Here is an 18,121-nt window from a genome sequence, read left to right on the forward strand (position 1 = left end):
GGGTTTGGGGAGGATTCTGGGGGGAAAGACGTTTCCAAGTGGGCTCTTTCCCGGTTATATATCTGTTCGACGCTTGGTGGTGGCAGCGATAAAGTACAAGGGCAAAAGGGAAAATAGTTTGTACCTTGGGGAAGTTTTAACCTAAGCTCACAGATTTGGGATAATCTGCCCTATAGCAGAGTCTATAATTGTAAGAGTTTGGTTGAAGCTGATATTTAATATCCCTTCAAAAAATCTTATGCTAAAGAATGATGATAGCTCTGGCTATTTTTCTTGTGCAATCCCTTTCTGATTCTTCCTACATTTATGGTTTCAATGTCTCCCTCTGGCATGGAGTTCCACAGTCTAAGTATGTGTCTTATTGGAGCCATCTGCATATGCATAGGACACCTTCCCAACAGTGGGTCAAACAGCCACCCTCACCTTATGCAAACCTAAGAAAGAAAGAAAGAAAGAAAGAAAGAAAGAAAGAAAGAAAGAAAGAAAGAAAGAAAGAAAGAAAGAAAGAAAGAAAGAAAGACTTGGTTGAACGGGCTTTTAAATTTTATCCATTATGTTTATGTGCCTCTCTTCATCTCAATAGACATGATACTGCATACATTTGAGTGTTTAGACTAAGTGGACATATCCCTACAGTTTGTCTGCATTCAGAACTCCAACAGAGGCAAACAATACATCCTCTTTTAGATGTCTTGCAGGATTGAGCCCAATGAAGATTGTGTATGATGCTAATTCTGCAGACAGATTCACGTGCTTGCTAGTGGTACATAGTCACACTTAATTGCAATATTATTGATAAAAAGAAAAGGAGGACTTGTGGCACCTTAGAGACTAACCAATTTATTTGAGCATAAGCTTTCGTGAGCTACAGCACGGTTGCATCCGATGAAGTGAGCTATGGCCCGGCTTGACAATGCCCTGGCTGGGATGATTTAACTGGGGTTGGTCCTGCTTTGAGCAGGGGAGTGGACTAGATTTCCGGAGGTCTCTTCCAACCCTAATCTTCCATGAGTCTGTGATTCTACAATTTCTCTGCTTCAGATGTGCTGTGAGAAGAAGTGTAGGAGCTTAAGTGAGTACTCATCTGGAGTACTGTGTCCAGTTTTCGGCCCCACACTACAAGAAGGATGTGGAAATATTGGAAAATGTCCAGCGGAGGGCAACAAAAATGATTAGGGGACTAGAACACATGACTTATGAGGAGAGGCTGAGGGAACTGGGATTGTTTAGTCTGCGGAAGAGAAGAATGGTGGGGGGGGATTTGATAGCTCCTTTCAACTACCTGAAAGGGGGTTCCAAAGAGGATGGATCTAGACTGTTCTCAGTGGTAGCAGATGACAGAACGAGGAGTAATGGTGTCAAGTTGCAGTGGGGGAGGTTTAGGTTGGATATTAGGAAAAACTTTTTCACTCGGAGGGTGGTGAAACACTGGAATGCGTTACCTTGGGAGGTGGTGGAATCTCCTTCCTTAGAAGTTTTTAAGGTCAGGCTTGACAAAGCTCTGGCTGGGATAATTTAGTTGGGGATTGGTCCTGCTTTGAGCAGGGGGTTGGACTAGATGACCTCCTGAGGTCCCTTCCAACCCTGATATTCTATGATTCTATGATTAACTCAAGGAGAGAGATGCCACCTGTAAATTCTGAATTGAGCGAAATGCCTCTCAGCATCCCAGACTTGGGAACCTAACTCAATTTGTGGGGGGAGACTTAGATCACATCCCTATCCCGGCCATTTCCCATTGGCTGGTTAGGTGGCCATCTCTCCCCAGGGATTGTATTGCGAGACGGGGCACCAAATTCAGGCCTGTGGATTCCACTAGCTGCCATAGCACATTAACAATGTTGCGTCTATGTCCTCTTTGTGGATCTAGCCCGAGGTCAGTGACTAAAGGTGATATTTTCAAATTGGTGTGCAAAAATCATCCTTCCCCCCCATCAAAGTTCTAGTAATCTTTTCACCAATGTTTGTAAAGTTGAGATTTTCAGCTGGAAAAATCAGATGAACTTTTCATGAACATGTTCAGGAAAAGTTATTTCGATTTATTTTTATTAACATTTCACATTTAATGAAAAATTGGAATAATCCCTTCCTGTCTCCCTCAAAAATGCAGACTATTTCAACAGGCTCTACACTGAGCATAAAATGTGTGTTTGCGAGTATGTGGGGATTTTGATCTCAGACATGCTCTCCTCTTTTTTTACTTTCCCCTTGAGATCTGAAATCTAATCCCCATGCTGTTTGCACTGTTTTGAGAATAGACATGTTATTAACAGTCCCCTTGTTATTAATTTGAAAAGTCCAGCAGCAAAGGAACCAAGGGAGATTCATCTTCATATAGGAAGGCTCGATAGTGAGTCAAGAAAGACACTCATTTCCTAACACTGTGTATACAATGTGAAACATAAAATGTAAGAGACCAGAACCAGGTCTCCTTCCTGAGAGAACTGAAACATCAGAAGCAGGTGGGGATTTCAGACAGCCTGTGGAAACAGTTTCCACAATACTGAGTGAAAGTATCAGATCAGAGTGTTTCAATACTACACCCATCATTCTTAAAGGTAACGTAACCTTTTTAATCACTCCTATTTTTCAGCATCCACTAGAGTCGATACTGGGATTTCCAAAGACAACAAATGAAGCGCATCTGCAATTTTGGCACTGAACTCTCAGTAAAACCATTATACTTCCATTGAAATCATTCCCTGCAATCATTAGCATTAGATCCAGGACATGCATAGGCCTTTTTGTAAAGGCCCCTAGGAGCCTCTTTAGACACCTAACTACCATTGGAAATCTGGTCCATAGGTGCCTAACTCCCCTAGGCTTCTTTGAAATTCTTAGTCGCTCTGTGGTGAAAGCTGCTGGGAGCTGAAATCTTTTTAAAATCTAGTCAGTTATTTGGGTACCTGAATGCAGCTTTTTCTCTGTCTCTGTCTCTCTCCCTTTTATCATCTATCTATCTATGATGGGAGAAAGAACGGCTCATGGAAATATGTGGTTTATGATAGCAGGCAGCAAATTAGGTATTGAAATCCTTAGTGAAAAAATAAATGACACTTTCAAGTTGTCCTCTCCTCTAACTCCTTTGTATAATTCAGCTGTAGCTGTCATAAAAACTAATGTATGCAGTGTTGTTGTAGCCAGGATATTAGCGGGACAAGCTGGGTGAGATAATATATTTTATTGGACCACTTCTATTGGTCAGAAAGACAAGCTTTCAAGCTTACACAGAGCTGAAGTTGGTCCAATAAAAGATATTACCTCACTCATCTTGTCTCATGAAAATTCATGATAGAGATCAACTTCCTTGACTTAAACTGAAGGATATGTGCATTAAAAAATGTGTATAATCCCTTTGGAGTCTATGCCTTATTTTGTACTGACTCATGAGAAGCGTGGGCTGAATCTCTTCTCACTCACATAGTGTAAATCAGGAGTAACTCCACTGGAGTCACTTGGGTTCATTTTCCCCTCACACTGGTGTAAATTAATGTCTCTTGTTCCTTCATTGGAAGCATCTAGCTCTGGCCATGGTGGGGGAACTTCATGATTTATGTCATAAGACTAGCGATTATACAGTCACGGAGAAATGCATATCGGACAGTGAGGGTGGGATTATTAGGAGCTAAGGCGATCCTAAGATGCATGAACAGGAGAATGCCAAGTCGGAGTAGAGTGGTTATTTTACCACTGTATTTGGCACTGGTGTGACCGCTGCCAGAAAATTATATCAAGTTCTGATGCCCATAATTCCAGAAGAATATTGATAAATTGGAGAGGGTTCAGAGAAGAGCCACAAGAATGATTAAAGGATTAGAAAATATGCCTTGCAGTGAAAGGCTTGAGGAGATCAATCTATTTACCTTAAGAAATAGAAGGTAAAGGGGTAACATAATTACAGTCTATAAGTATCTACAAGGGGAACAAATATTTAATAACAGTCTCTTCAATCTAGCAGACTGAGGTCTAACACCATCCAATGGTGGGAAGTTGGAGCTAGACAAATTCAGATTGGAAATAATTAATTTTTTAATAGTGAGTGTAATTAACCATTGAAACAATTTACTAAGATTCGTGGTTGAATCTATCTCCATCCCGGGAAATTTTTAAACCAAGATTGGATGTTCTAAAACAGGTTCTCAAACTGTGGTCCATGGACCACCAGTGGTCCGTGAGCTCCGTTCAGATGGTCCGCGGATAGTTCCCTCTAAGATGCATGCCTGGGAGGCCGCACATAAGAGAATGAAGGGCCACCCACCTAATTAGTGGAGCTGCTCCGGCGTGGCTCCACTAATTAAGTGCCTGGACCCTGGAAAAGACACACATGTAAGGTGGTGGCCTTGGGAAGAATAGGGGGTGAGTGGGAGGGGGAAGTGGGGTGAGAAGAGGGGATGGGGGAATTTGGGATATGCAGGACTGTGGCAGCCAGAGAAAGGGGCAACTTTCCCCAGCCCCAGTTTGGGGCTGCTGTGGTGTGGGAGAGAGTGAGAGACCCCCACTCCTTTCCAGCCCCAGTTTGGGGGCTGCCATGGCTGGGGAGAGAGGGCACATCCATCACTTTATAAAGGTAAGACTACTAATATTAAAATATGAGTTGTGTGCTTTTGTTTGTAGAACAAATACAAATTCATTATTACTAAGGTGTTTTTTTATATAGTGCTTTTATCCAAAGTGCTTTGGCTAGCTAATAGTACAAGCAACATTTGGAAAGATCATTAAGTGGTCTGCTGAGACCCTCAGCAATTCTGAAGTGGTCCGTGAAAAAAAGATTGAGAACCACTGTTCTAAAAGATCTATTCTAGGAATTGTTTTGGGGAAGTTCTATGCCCCGTGTTATACAGAGATCAGACTGGATGATCATAGTGGTCCCTTCGGGCTTTGGAATCTATGAATCTATTTTAAAAGTGTCTAAGTCAGTAAGGTGCCCATATTCCACTGAGTAGCAGGAGGTAGGACACCAGCTAAGATGGCAGCAGCTGGATCTGTGGATAAACAGAATAATCGCATCAACTCTCATAAGAGGAGGTGGGTTACCAGCATAAAAATGAATTTGTATACTAGGCAAATCAGACATTGAGACTGATGAGGACTAAATAAAAGGCTATATAGATAGAGAAATAATGTTGGCTATACAGTTGAAATGCAAATCATTTTGCTCATCAGGATTCTAGACCCAGCTCTTGGGCAGCTAAATAGCAGAGAGAAGGGAATATCAATAACTCTAGAATTAAATATAAGATATTAGCTACAAAGTTAAGTTATGTTAAAATTGCCAAGTTTTCTCTCCCTTAGATGCAATCAATAGAAAACACAGAGTGGGAAAATCAAACCACCATCACAAAATTCATCCTCCTTGGATTCAGAAATCTCCCTGAACTGCAGATACTTCTCTTACTGCTGTTTTTAGTTAGCTACTTTGTGACAGTGGCTGGGAACATCCTCATCTTTGCTCTAGTTGTGGGTGATCAACAACTTCACACTCCCATGTACTTCTTCCTTGGGAACTTGTCCTGCTTGGAGACCTGCTACACCTCAACCATCCTGCCCAGGATTCTGGCCAGTCTCCTAACTGGTGACAAAACTATTTCTTTTAGGGGCTGCATGGTACAAATGTATTTCTTTGGTTCTCTGGGAGCTACAGAATGTTACCTCCTGGCAGCAATGTCTTATGATCGGTATTTAGCAATATGTAAACCCCTGCACTATGCAACCCTTATGAATAGCAGGTTCTGTTTACTGCTAGCAGCTGGCTCTTGGATAAGTGCATTTCTAGCTATTAGCATAATAGTATTGTTGGTGTCACAATTAACTTTCTGTGGCCCCAATGAAATTGACCATTTCTTCTGTGATCTCACCCCTGTGTTAAAACTCTCCAGAACTGACACCCGCCTGATGGAACTTACAGCTTTCATATTCGCCTCAATTTTTACTCTCCCCCCATTTCTATTAACTGTTATATCGTATGTTGCTATTATAGCCACCATCCTGAGAATCTCGTCTGCCACTGGGAAACAAAAGGCCTTCTCTACCTGCTCCTCTCACCTCATGGTGGTTACAGTTTTCTATGGGTCCCTAACGATTGTTTATGTCTTACCCAAAAATGATAACCTGAGGGACCTGAACAAAGTGTTCTCTGTCTTCTACACAGTCCTGACTCCCCTGCTCAATCCCCTCATCTACAGCCTGAGAAACCGGGAGGTAAAAGAGAGCCTTAGAAAGGGGTTTAGTAAATTTCTGCTTTGCACAACAATGCAGACACTGTGAGCCATTTATTAGGACAAAAATGAAACTGAGAGCATCTATGGTTCCATTGGAACCACGGAGAGTTAAGCATCTAGATACTATTGAAAGCTCCATTAGGTGCCTAAATATCTGTATCCTAAGTTGCTCACAGGTAATCAAAGTTGAATTTAACCTTACTAATAGAGAAAAATGATTTTAAAAAAACCTTTAAAAAAGGCCTTATTTTGCAAGAAAAGTTTTACATCAAACTGTTTAAAACCTTTTTTTTAAAAAAAATATATTTTTTAATTAAATCAGATTTTTTTTATAAATGATTTATTTCCTCCTTCCATCCTTTTTGCCCCCTTTATCTGTTTTTTCCGTGGCAAAATGGAAAGAGGAAAAAAAGGTATGTGTGACTGTCATAAATATAAAGGGAAGGGTAAACACCTTTAAAATCCCTCCTGGCTAGAGGAAAAATCCTCTCACCTGTAAAGGGTTAAGAAGCTAAAGGTAACCTCGCTGGCACCTGACCAAAATGACCAATGAGGAGACAAGATACTTTCAAAAGCTGGGAGGAGGGAGAAAAACAAAGGGTCTGTGTCTGTCTGTGTGATGCTTTTGCCGGGATCAGAACAGGAATGGAGTCTTAGAATTTAATAAGTAATCTAGCTAGATATGCGTTAGATTATGATTTCTTTAAATGGCTGAGAAAATATTCTGTGCTGAATAGAATGGATATTCCTGTCTGTGTGTCTTTTTGTAACTTAAGGTTTTGCCTAGAGGGATTCTCTATGTTTTGAATCTAATTACCCTGTAAGGTATTTACCATCCTGATTTTACAGAGGTGATTCTTGTTTACTTTTTACTTCTTCTATTAAAATCCTTCTTTTCAGAAACTGAATGCTTTTTCATTGTTCTTAAGATCCAAGGGTTTGGGTCTGTGGTCACCTATGCAAATTGGTGAGGATTTTTACCAAACCTTCCCCAGGAAGTGGGGTGCAAGGGTTGGGAGGATTTTGGGGGGAAAGACGTTTCCAAACGGGCTCTTTCCTAATAAAATAAACCCGATCAGACGTTGGGTGGTGGCAGTGGAAGTCCAAGGGCAAAGGGTAAAATAGTTTGTACCTTGGGGAAGTTTAACCTAAGCTGGTAAAAGAAAGCTTAGGAGGTTTTCATGCAAGTCCCCACATCTGTACCCTAGAGTTCAGAGTGGGGAAGGAACCTTGACAGTGACCATTTGGGGGAAATCTTTCCACGTACATCTTATGAATTCTGGTGGATACTGGGAATTCTCCATGCTTGTCTGTGTCAGACTGCACAATTTATTTTGATGGTAAAGCTGGTCTTTGCCTTACTGCTGTCTTTTTACCTCCACCCTGGACTAACATTCCAAGTGGAGGTAGTGCAGGGCTAACAACAAAAGGGCATGTAGGAATGTTATCAGGAGGGCCAAATCGCACCTGGAGCTGCAGCTAGCCAGAGATGTCAAGAGTAACAAGAAGGGTTTCTTCAGGTATGTTGGCAACAAGAAGAAAGCCAAGGAAAGTGTGGGCCCCTTACTGAATGAGGGAGGCAACCTAGTGACAGAGGATGTGGAAAAAGCTAATGTACTCAATGCATTTTTTTGCCTCTGTCTTCACTAACAAGGTCAGCTCCCAGACTGCTGCGCTGGGCATCACAAAATGGGGAAGAGATGGCCAGCCCTCTGTGGAGATAGAGGTGGTTAGGGACTATTTAGAAAAGCTGGACGTGCACAAGTCCATGGGGCCGGACGAGTTGCATCCGAGAGTGCTGAAGGAATTGGCGGCTGTGATTGCAGAGCCATTGGCCATTATCTTTGAAAACTTGTGGCGAACCGGGGAAGTCCCGGATGACTGGAAAAAGGCTAATGTAGTGCCAATCTTTAAAAAAGGGAAGAAGGAGGATCCTGGGAACTACAGGCCAGTCAGCCTCACCTCAGTCCCTGGAAAAATCATGGAGCAGGTCCTCAAAGAATCAATCCTGATGCACTTGCATGAGAGGAAAGTGATCAGGAACAGCCAGCATGGATTCACCAAGGGAAGGTCATGCCTGACTAATCTAATCGCCTTTTATGATGAGATTACTGGTTCTGTGGATGAAGGGAAAGCAGTGGATGTATTGTTTCTTGACTTTAGCAAAGCTTTTGACACGGTCTCCCACAGTATTCTTGTCAGCAAGTTAAGGAAGTATGGGCTGGATGAATGCACTATAAGGTGGGTAGAAAGCTGGCTAGATTGTCGGGCTCAACGGGTAGTGATCAATGGCTCCATGTCTAGTTGGCAGCCGGTATCAAGTGGAGTGCCCCAAGGGTCGGTCCTGGGGCCAGTTTTGTTCAATATCTTCATAAATGATCTGGAGGATGGTGTGCATTGCACTCTCAGCAAATTTGCGGATGATACTAAACTGGGAGGAGTGGTAGATACGCTGGAGGGGAGGGATAGGATACAGAAGGACCTAGACAAATTGGAGGATTGGGCCAAAAGAAATCTGATAAGGTTGAATAAGGATAAGTGCAGGGTCCTGCACTTAGGATGGAAGAATCCAATGCACCGCTACAGACTAGGGACCGAATGGCTAGGCAGCAGTTCTGCGGAAAAGGACCTAGGGGTGACAGTGGACGAGAAGCTGGATATGAGTCAGCAGTGTACCCTTGTTGCCAAGAAGGCCAATGGCATTTTGGGATGTATAAGTAGGGGCATAGCGAGCAGATCGAGGGACGTGATCGTTCCCCTCTATTCAACATTGGTGAGGCCTCATCTGGAGTACTGTATCCAGTTTTGGGCCCCACACTACAAGAAGGATGTGGATAAATTGGAGAGAGTCCAGCGAAGGGCAACAAAAATGATTAGGGGTCTAGAACACATGACTTATGAGGAGAGGCTGAGGGAGCTGGGATTGTTTAGCCTGCAGAAGAGAAGAATGAGGGGGGATTTGATAGCTGCTTTCAACTACCTGAAAGGGGGTTCCAAAGAGGATAGCTCTAGACTGTTCTCAATGGTAGCAGATGACAGAACGAGGAGTAATGGTCTCAAGTTGCAGGGGGGGAGGTTTAGATTGGATATTAGGAAAAACTTTTTCACTAAGAGGGTGGTGAAACACTGGAATGCGTTACCTAGGGAGGTGGTAGAATCTCCTTCCTTAGGGGTTTTTAAGGTCAGGCTTGACAAAGCCCTGGCTGGGATGATTTAATTGGGAATTGGTCCTGGTTCGAGCAGGGGGTTGGACTAGATGACCTTCAGGGGTCCCTTCCAACCCTGATATTCTATGGTTCTATGATTCTATGATTCTATGATTCATTAAACTTTGATGATCATACATCCAAATGGTGCACTTGCTGTGATGGGATGAATAAATCCCACACTAGATTAAGGGGAGCTGGAGAGCACAATTGGTGCACCTGGTTGTACCTGAAGTGTGTAGCAGACAATTAAAGATGAGGCCCAGTGCGGAGCAGGCTATTATAAAGGAAGGACTTCAGGGCAATAAGAGGGAAGAGAGTGAGCGGCTAGGAGTCCTGATTGCCTCTCCTAGTAAAGGAGACTGAGGGGGAGAATAAGGATTGGTATTCTCTCCTGAGATGGGAGCTCTGTCAGAAAGGCCAGCAGCAGTAAAGGCTACAGAGGGAGTTTGTACTCTGGCATTGGCCCTGAAGGTGGAAGGGCAACAGGGGTGAAGAAACTCCTGAAGAATGCCTGGGAGAAGGATTCTAGGAAACATTCCTGAGGGTCAGCAACTTTGGAGGAGCTGGGCCTCCAGAAATAAAGCCCTGGGAGCAGGTGCTTTGTAGTAGATCAGGCCATAATTTTCCAGAGCCTGGAGAGGTGATGAAGAGTTTGCTAAGGATTGGGCCCATGGAGGGCAGAAAAAATTGTTTCTTTGTATTTTTCTGGACTCTTTGTTTTACCCCTGAAGGGATGGGACAGAAAGTCTCCTGATGAGTGGGCCAAATCACAAAATGAATGGTTCACTAACAGGCCTGAATTGTGTCTTGTGGAGGTGACCGGGGAAAGGTCCCTGCAACAACACACAAGCCATAAGGGGGCTTCCATGCTGGTGAGACACCCTTCCACAATCCCCCTTTCACAACAGCCCTGCTACCTGGGTCAAATGTCTTGTCTTCTTTGGGTCATTGCAGTGCAGGCCTGTGAAAATAACTCTGTACCTATCGCCATGGTAAAATAATCAAATATCCTGATCTGGGCAACTATCCAATCTACTTTAGCCAAAGCTGACTTCAGGTAATTCAAGGTGTTATGGGATACTTAGCATAAGAGAATAGGACTATAATTAAGGTACAGGCCAATTTACAGGTACTTGGTACAGGCCCCAAGTGACTCCCATCCCCTTTGTTAGGTGACCCCTTCCAAAGTCCATAGCCTAAATTGGCCTGTACTTTAATTATAGTCCTATTCTCTTATGCTAAGTATCCCATAACACCTTGAATTACCTGAAGTCAGCTTTGGCTAAAGTAGATTGGAAGTTGCCCAGATCAGGATATTTGATTATTTTACCATGGCGATAGGTACAGAGTTATTTTCACAGGCCTGCACTGCAATGACCCAAAGAAGACAAGACATTTGATTGTTCTGCCCTAGCATGTGCTTTCATGCCCTTTGGTGCTTGAAATGGATCTGTTCAGACCAAGGAGATAATGATACACAATGATACCAAAAACCAAGGTATAATGCTGATTAGTTTCAAATGATGTACACAGTATCTTATACGTGTAAACAGGACAGGTGTAAAAAGATGGCTTTAGGAGAATAACTTTGGGAGCACACCTTCTGTGTTAGGTGAATATAACATGACTCTATGAGATGGCTTCTTGGAGATTGGTATAGTACAGGAAAAAGTTTCTGTATGACTGACATTGGTTATTTGGTCCTTTGAATATATTTTATAATGAACCCACGTGGGTGAAGCGATTTACCATTCAGTTAGTTAACACTCAATTCATTACCATTCAATTCGTTAAGCAGCATTGCATTGGTTGCAGTATAATTAAAGAGAAAATGGTATCTATTGGACTGGTTTGTGACCATCATCAGATCAATACTTCCGCACGGGTCAACTTCCCCACGAGTCACCAACCAGCCCCCTACTGTATAAGTGTTCATCACCCTGTTAGTAGATACAAAATAGGGGCCAAAACATTCTTGATCTCACTATGGCTCATATACTCCAACATCTTGCATCTTTTAATAATGAGCCAGAGCCAAAGTCGTTTGTAGTTAAGGGAAAGACTCAGTCATTGACTACAAAGGGGTTTGTATCAGGCCCCATATAGGGCGAAGTAAACAATTATTGTCTCTATGTCTGATGTGGACCAGGATCCATGTCTCCCCTGCCCACTCTCAAAGTAAACAGTTGCAGGCTACATACCTGTTTTACAATCCAACAATCCATCTCCACCTTTTCAGTTCCACTTACACAGCATATTCCCTTGCACTGTGGGAGAACGAACCCCTCACTCTTTCAGCATTGAACAGAAGGATGGGAGTAAGGCCATCAGGAATCCAAATGGGAATTTTCAAAGGAGGTAATTCAAAGGCAGTTGGTTGCCTAACTCCCTTAGGTTCCCTTAAAAATAATAGCCACTGTGAACAAGATTACAACTTTGTTCATGTGGCAGCTTAGGGGTCTTCCTGGCCTGCATTTGGAGTTCCAGGTACGGAGATCAGACTGACCTGGGAGCTTTATCCAAGGATAGTTTATCTTGGTAGCATTTAATTTTCTTCTTCCTCTAAAATATAATTGACATTGGTTCCTTTTCTCTATTATTCTAGCAGAACTATTCATCTTATATGTCAGATGAACAGAGATTTCCATTGAGACCAGAAATACTCTCTGTGTTAATTTCCTTTGAAATCAGACATTCCCTTTTTTCTATTGCTATGTCTTTTGAGTCAACAATTCTTCTGTCACCGTTATTTTCCCTTTTGAATCAATTGTTTTCCAGGACTTCCACTTTGACATTAGTAAAAAGACTGTCCTTGTACCATTCTTTTTCCTTTCTAACAATAAATTTTAACCTTCCTCTATGCAATAATTTCAAAGTCCCACCAGCAGAAATATCAAGTGAGATGACAAAAATGATTAGGGGACTGGAACACATGAGTTATGAGAAGAGGCTGAAGGAACTGGGATTGTTTAGTCTGTGGAAGAGAAGAGTCAGGGGGGATTTGATAGCTGCTTTCAACTACCTAAAAGGGGGTTCCAAAGAGGATGGCTCTAGACTGTTTTCAGTGGTAGCAGATGACAGAACAAGGAGTAATGGTCTCAAGTTGCAGTAGGGAAGGTTTAGGTTGGATATTAGGAAAAAACTTTTTCACTAGGAGGGTGGTGAAACACTGGAATGTGTTACCTAGGGAGGTGGTGGAATCTCTTTCCCTAGAAGTGTTTAAGGTCAGGCTTGACAAAGCCCTGGCTGGGATGATTTAGTTTGGGATTGGTCCTGCTTTGAGCAGGGGGTTGGACTAGATGACCTCCTGAGGTCCCTTCCAACCCTGATATTATATGATTCTATGATTACATCATCTCATATGACAGAGAAATTATGACGCAGGAGAGACATTAATTTCTGTGAAAGGGAATAACAACAACATGCACCAAGAAGCGCTGTGGGATCCAACCATCCAAATAGGAACCCATAGCTCAGTTCACTGTGATAATTGAAGACTAGCAATAGTAGAAGAGAATGGAAAATGTAGTGCAAAGACTATAAGCTTATCTCAGAACATCTGAAGGAAGGGTAAGGGTTAGGTATTAGGCAATAGATCATCAGTGTGAAAGGTAAAGCATCACAGTTAAAATGAAACAATTTGACACAGATGCTCCCCTAGGTACGTAAACCCGACGTACACAAATCCGAGGTTACGGAAAAAGAGTAAAAGAAAAATAGGAGATTTTTGTTTGGTTTTGGTTTTTTTGCACGTAATGGTTGGACATACGTTTCCGACTTACGCAACATTCGAGTTATGCAAGGCATTTCGGAACGGAACGCTTGCGTAAGTTGGGAGTGTCTGTTTAAAAAAGAAAAATACCTTCTCAGGCATCCACCATGTCAGAAAGAATGTGATTGCTTGTTCAATCCACGGGAAAAGTAAATTAATGTAGATGGGGTGACACTGCACACCATGTTCTTCATAGTGATATTATTATGATATGATCATTGCATAATTATGATGCATTTTATGAAAGTCGGGTCATTTAAAGTGTCATTGGAAAAGTTATGATTTGCTGAATTTGATTATCCTATTTGTATGCATGTGTCATTTTTGTGTCTGAAGTTATGAATATTGACTATGTATCTGTATTTCAAATGTATTAAACCTGGGTAATGCCCACTAGGCAAAATGTTTTGTGTCTAGATAGCTGGTTGGCAAGGGCCTGTTCTGTGTACTGAGCCATTAGAGAAAACAAGAGCTGTTAGGAGAAAGTTATCTCCAACCTGATGAGGATTCCTGAGAAAGCTCCAGACAGCCTGTATGTAATAGCTGCTGTGGTCGGTGAACAAAGGCCAGTGAACAGGCCACATGACTCAGGACTGCATCTTGGAATATCTATATGTTTACACAAACTGGTCTGGACTAGGAACCAAGTTCTGAAGGAAGCTGTTCCTGCGATATGCTAAGGCTCTGTAAGGCAGGGAGTGACATCATCGATTCTTCTTCACGCCCCACACAGTGGAACTCCTGAAAAGACCTGAGGAACAAAGACTGAACTGTGGGAAGTCCTGGACCCAGGCTAAAGGGATTTCTAACCTGTTTATTGAAACCTGAGAAACCCAAGCTGCAAAGCAAATGCAGCTTGTGCCTTGAGAATCTACCAGAAGTGCTGGTATCTCAGCTAGGGTGAGACACTGCTAACTCATAGTCAATCTAACTAGTGTGTTAATCTTAGTTTGTGTTTTTGTTTATTTGCTAGGTAGTCTGGTTTGATCTGTTTGCTATCCCTTCTAATCACTTAAAATCTATCTTTTTAACTTAAACCTGCGTGCTTTTCAGTTAAGGGTCTGGGTGGAAATCTCAGCTTGGTTACCACAACTGTGCATATTCCTCTCCACATTGAGGGAGAGGAGAACCAGGTAATAAATTCATACTGGTTGGTGTTTTGACAAGGGCCGGACAGTATATCTCTGGGGTCCTTGGCTAGGAACATCATGGCTTCTCTGTAGTTGGCTCATGCAGTCGCTGGCCAGGGCCTGCATGCAACTGCAGTTGGGTGTGTCCCTACCTGTGTGAAAGCAGGAGAAAGTATAGGAAAGGGATGGGATCTGCATCTTGCCACAGCAGCACAATGTGAGTGGGAGCCCAGACTGGTGGGTTAGAAATGAGACATTCCCTTTTTTCAATTACTTTGTCTTTTGTGTCAACAAGTCTCCTGTCTCTGTTATTTTCTCTTTTGAATTAGTTGTTTTCCATGACTTCCCCTTTGAGGTTAGTAATAAGACTGTCCTTGTTTTTCCTTTCTAAAAATAAATATTACCTTTCCTCTATGGAATAATTTCAAATTCCCACCAGCAGAAATATCAAGGGAGATTACATCATCTCATATGAAGGAGAAATTACCAAGCAGGAGAAATTTCTGTGAAAGGGAAAACCAAATAAATACACGAAGAAGCATTGTATGATCCAGACATCCAGGTAGGCACCCAAAGCTCAGTTTACTGAGATAATTGAAGACTATCAATAGTAGAAGACAATGGAAAATGTAGTGCAAATACTATAAACTTATCTCTGAAAATTTGAAGGAAGATTTAGGGTTAGGGGGAAGCTTGGAATAGATTATCAGTGTGAAAGGTAAAGCAGCATCGTTAAAATGAAATAATCTGATTTAGAAAAGAGAAATAACTGCTCAGGCATCCACCAAGTCATAAAAGAATATGATTACTTGTTCAATCCAGGGGAAAAGTAAATGAAGGTAGATGCATTATAGCAAAACATTCATAAGAGAGAAAAATGAATGGTTGTCAGATTTAGGCCATAAGAATGGCTGCACTGGGTCAGATCACAGGTCCAGTTAGCCTAGTATCCTGTCTTCTGACAGTGGCCAATGCCAGGTGCTTCAGAGGGAATGAACAGAACAGGTAATCATCCAGCCCCTGTTGCTCATAGCCAGCTTTTGGCAAACAGAGGCTCGGGACATTATCCCTGCCCATCCTGGCTAATAGCCATTGGTGGACCTATCCTCCACGAATGTATCTAGTCTATTGGCTCCTTGTGTGCGTATTTTATTTTTCACCACAAGATTCTGTTTCTTTTCCTCAAACTTGATTTTTATTGCTCACAAACATTTTGATACAAACAAAAATAGTCTCTCTTCTCTCTGTGTGTGTACGTTTTTCTGGATTTTTTGTTTTTCTGTCATACTTTGATGTTACACCAGTGTCAATGCACCATTGCCACTCCCGATGTAGACATAGTTTATATGGGTGTATCCCCTCACCACCCTTCCTGAGATAAGCCCTGCATAAAACATATTTCCACAGCCTTTTTTATTTAACGTTTTACCAAAAATTGACTTTTAATTTAAGTTTTATAAAGGAATAAACACTTAAAAGTAAATCTATTTGTAGAAAATTTTCCTCATTAACTTTTACTTCATTTAGTACTTTTACATATGTGTTTCAATTAAAAATATGAGCATTCAGAAACACCCCCAGGTTTAAAACCACATACCCTTAGCAACACCAGTTTATAAAAGTGATAAAAAGTGTTCCTCCTATGTTTTATAGTAACATTGGTTATTTTTTAGTGAGGACAGTTTGAAGCTGCAGCAAAAGCAGTACCGAAAGCAAGTTTTGAAAGAGATAAGAAGACTGTTACATGACCAGAACATAATATGAAACCATAGGTTTGCTTGTAATAGTTTTTCCTAAAGGAAAACTTTTGAAAAGAAATTATACAAAGCATAGGTTGATTTAAAAGAGTTAACCCTTTAAACCAGAGATAAGAATTTTGTTTTCTTCAGCTTTGGAAAGGATGAATATTATTTGCAATACAAGTTAAAAGGAGTAAGATAAATAATTCCCTTATTTTGTAAACCATTGGATAAGAGAGAAGAAGTTTGTTTTTTTCCACTTTGCTAACTTTTTAGACATTAGTTTTGCCTGAAGCCTTTAGATTTATACAAGGCATACACAGGTTGACTTAACCCTTTTTACCAGGGATAAGAAATTTTGTTTTCTTGAGCTTTGTAAAGGCTGAATGTTATTTACAATATAACAAAATATTTTTATTAAAAATAATGTTATATAAAATATAAAAGACTTGTATGGTTGCTTTACTCATTAGTTTAATTAACTGCAGAGCATGCTAACACAACCTTAGATTTATAAAAAACACACAAGAAAACCAGTTTATGTGAAAAAGTTAACACCGAGATAAGGAGTCTCCTTTTTCCTGCGACACATATACACACATTTTTCTTTTTAATGTTTTTTTCATATTTAAACCAAGGATAAACAAACTTGCTATAGGAATGTCATATTCAAGCACTGCATAAAGCAGCGAGATAAACATCCTTCCTTTTATTTGAAGAAGCCATTGCTTTGTGACTACATGAAGCTCTGTTTATAAAAGTGATAAAAAGAGTTTTTTAGTAAGCACAATTTGAAGTTGCAGCAAAAGCAGTTACCAAACGCGGTTTTTGTTACAGCTAAGATGACTGCTCCTCTCCTCTACACCCTCCCCCTCAATCTCTAACTTTTTAACAAATACAGGTGAAAGTTATATTAAACTTTCATTTTCTTTGGGATTTTAGTGTGAATTTTTTGTTGCATTATCAAAAGTTAAAAATTTTATTAAAATGATACATCAAAGGCTGGAGCTGTGGATCTCTCTACATTTTAAAAACAGATAAGACTGATAAAACTAGCCAGGGACCCATGCCCGGATGCTGTGTAAAATACAAAAGGCTTGTATCGGTGCTTTACATATTACTTTGATTAAAGGAAACAGCAGTATGCTTTTTAAAGTGTTGCCTAAGGTGACACCTTTTCTAACTTTTTAACAATGTAAAATAAGGTGTGTGTGGGGGGCATCCCAAGGTTAAAACCACAGGTCCTTAGTAAAAAAATCAACATTTTTAATGAGGCTTATTTGAACCAGCAAGCTTGTTTTAAAAATCTGTTTAGTTACCATTAAACAAAAGCCACAGTCATCAAGTTAATGAAATGGTGTAGATTTCAAAACCTTCTGATGACAAAAATGTAAATGGTAAAAAGTAACAACATTACCATTCAAAAGTTTTAAAACTTTTTAAACAGATTTAATATAAAACTGTTTCACAATTTTATGCTAAGAAAGAGAGAGGGTATTTTTTATGTTTGTAAAAGCTTTGTGATATAAAAATGTGTAAGCTACACTAGCCTATCTTTTTTAAAACAATGTTTTTAAAGTATCAAAACAAGAACTGAGTAAAGTATGAAAACTGTCAATAAAAATTAGCCTTTAGCCAAAAAATTTTACTAAACACACAAAGATTTTAATTTGGTAAGATCAAGCCCTGTTTACAGAAATGTCAATTGTAAAGAAATAGCACAGTTACCCTTTATAATGTATTTGGTATTGTTTTTCATATAAAATAAACGCTTAAAAAGTTGTTTTACAATAAAGGAGGAAAAATATGTAGCAACACGTCACACTCCCTCCCCCAACTCCTGTTTATAGACAGGACCTTAAGCATAGCTTCCCCCACCCCCTGCTCTCCTGAATCCCAAAAGAATTTATTAAGTTTGTTTTGTGAAACCTATTAGCTCTAAACTGCACAATTATATTACTGTGAGCTTTGAATCAGTTTATGGTAATTTTTCTATACCGGCTGCTAGAATTTATATTCCTTGATGTCAATTCACCTAAAAGTTATTAGTATT

General features: G+C 40.7%; 1 protein-coding gene across 1 annotated transcript; it reads left to right on the plus strand.

Moving 5' to 3' along the window:
- The first annotated feature begins 5,484 nt into the window (after positions 1-5,484).
- On the plus strand, positions 5,485-6,264 carry LOC140897237 (olfactory receptor 10A7-like). The gene has a single exon (XM_073309627.1). It carries the CDS (start codon positions 5,485-5,487, stop codon positions 6,262-6,264), a length of 780 nt encoding a protein of 259 aa, XP_073165728.1.
- Positions 6,265-18,121: the final 11,857 nt, after the last annotated feature.

This window comes from Lepidochelys kempii, chromosome 13, assembly GCF_965140265.1.
Source record: "Lepidochelys kempii isolate rLepKem1 chromosome 13, rLepKem1.hap2, whole genome shotgun sequence".
NCBI lineage: Eukaryota > Metazoa > Chordata > Testudines > Cheloniidae > Lepidochelys > Lepidochelys kempii.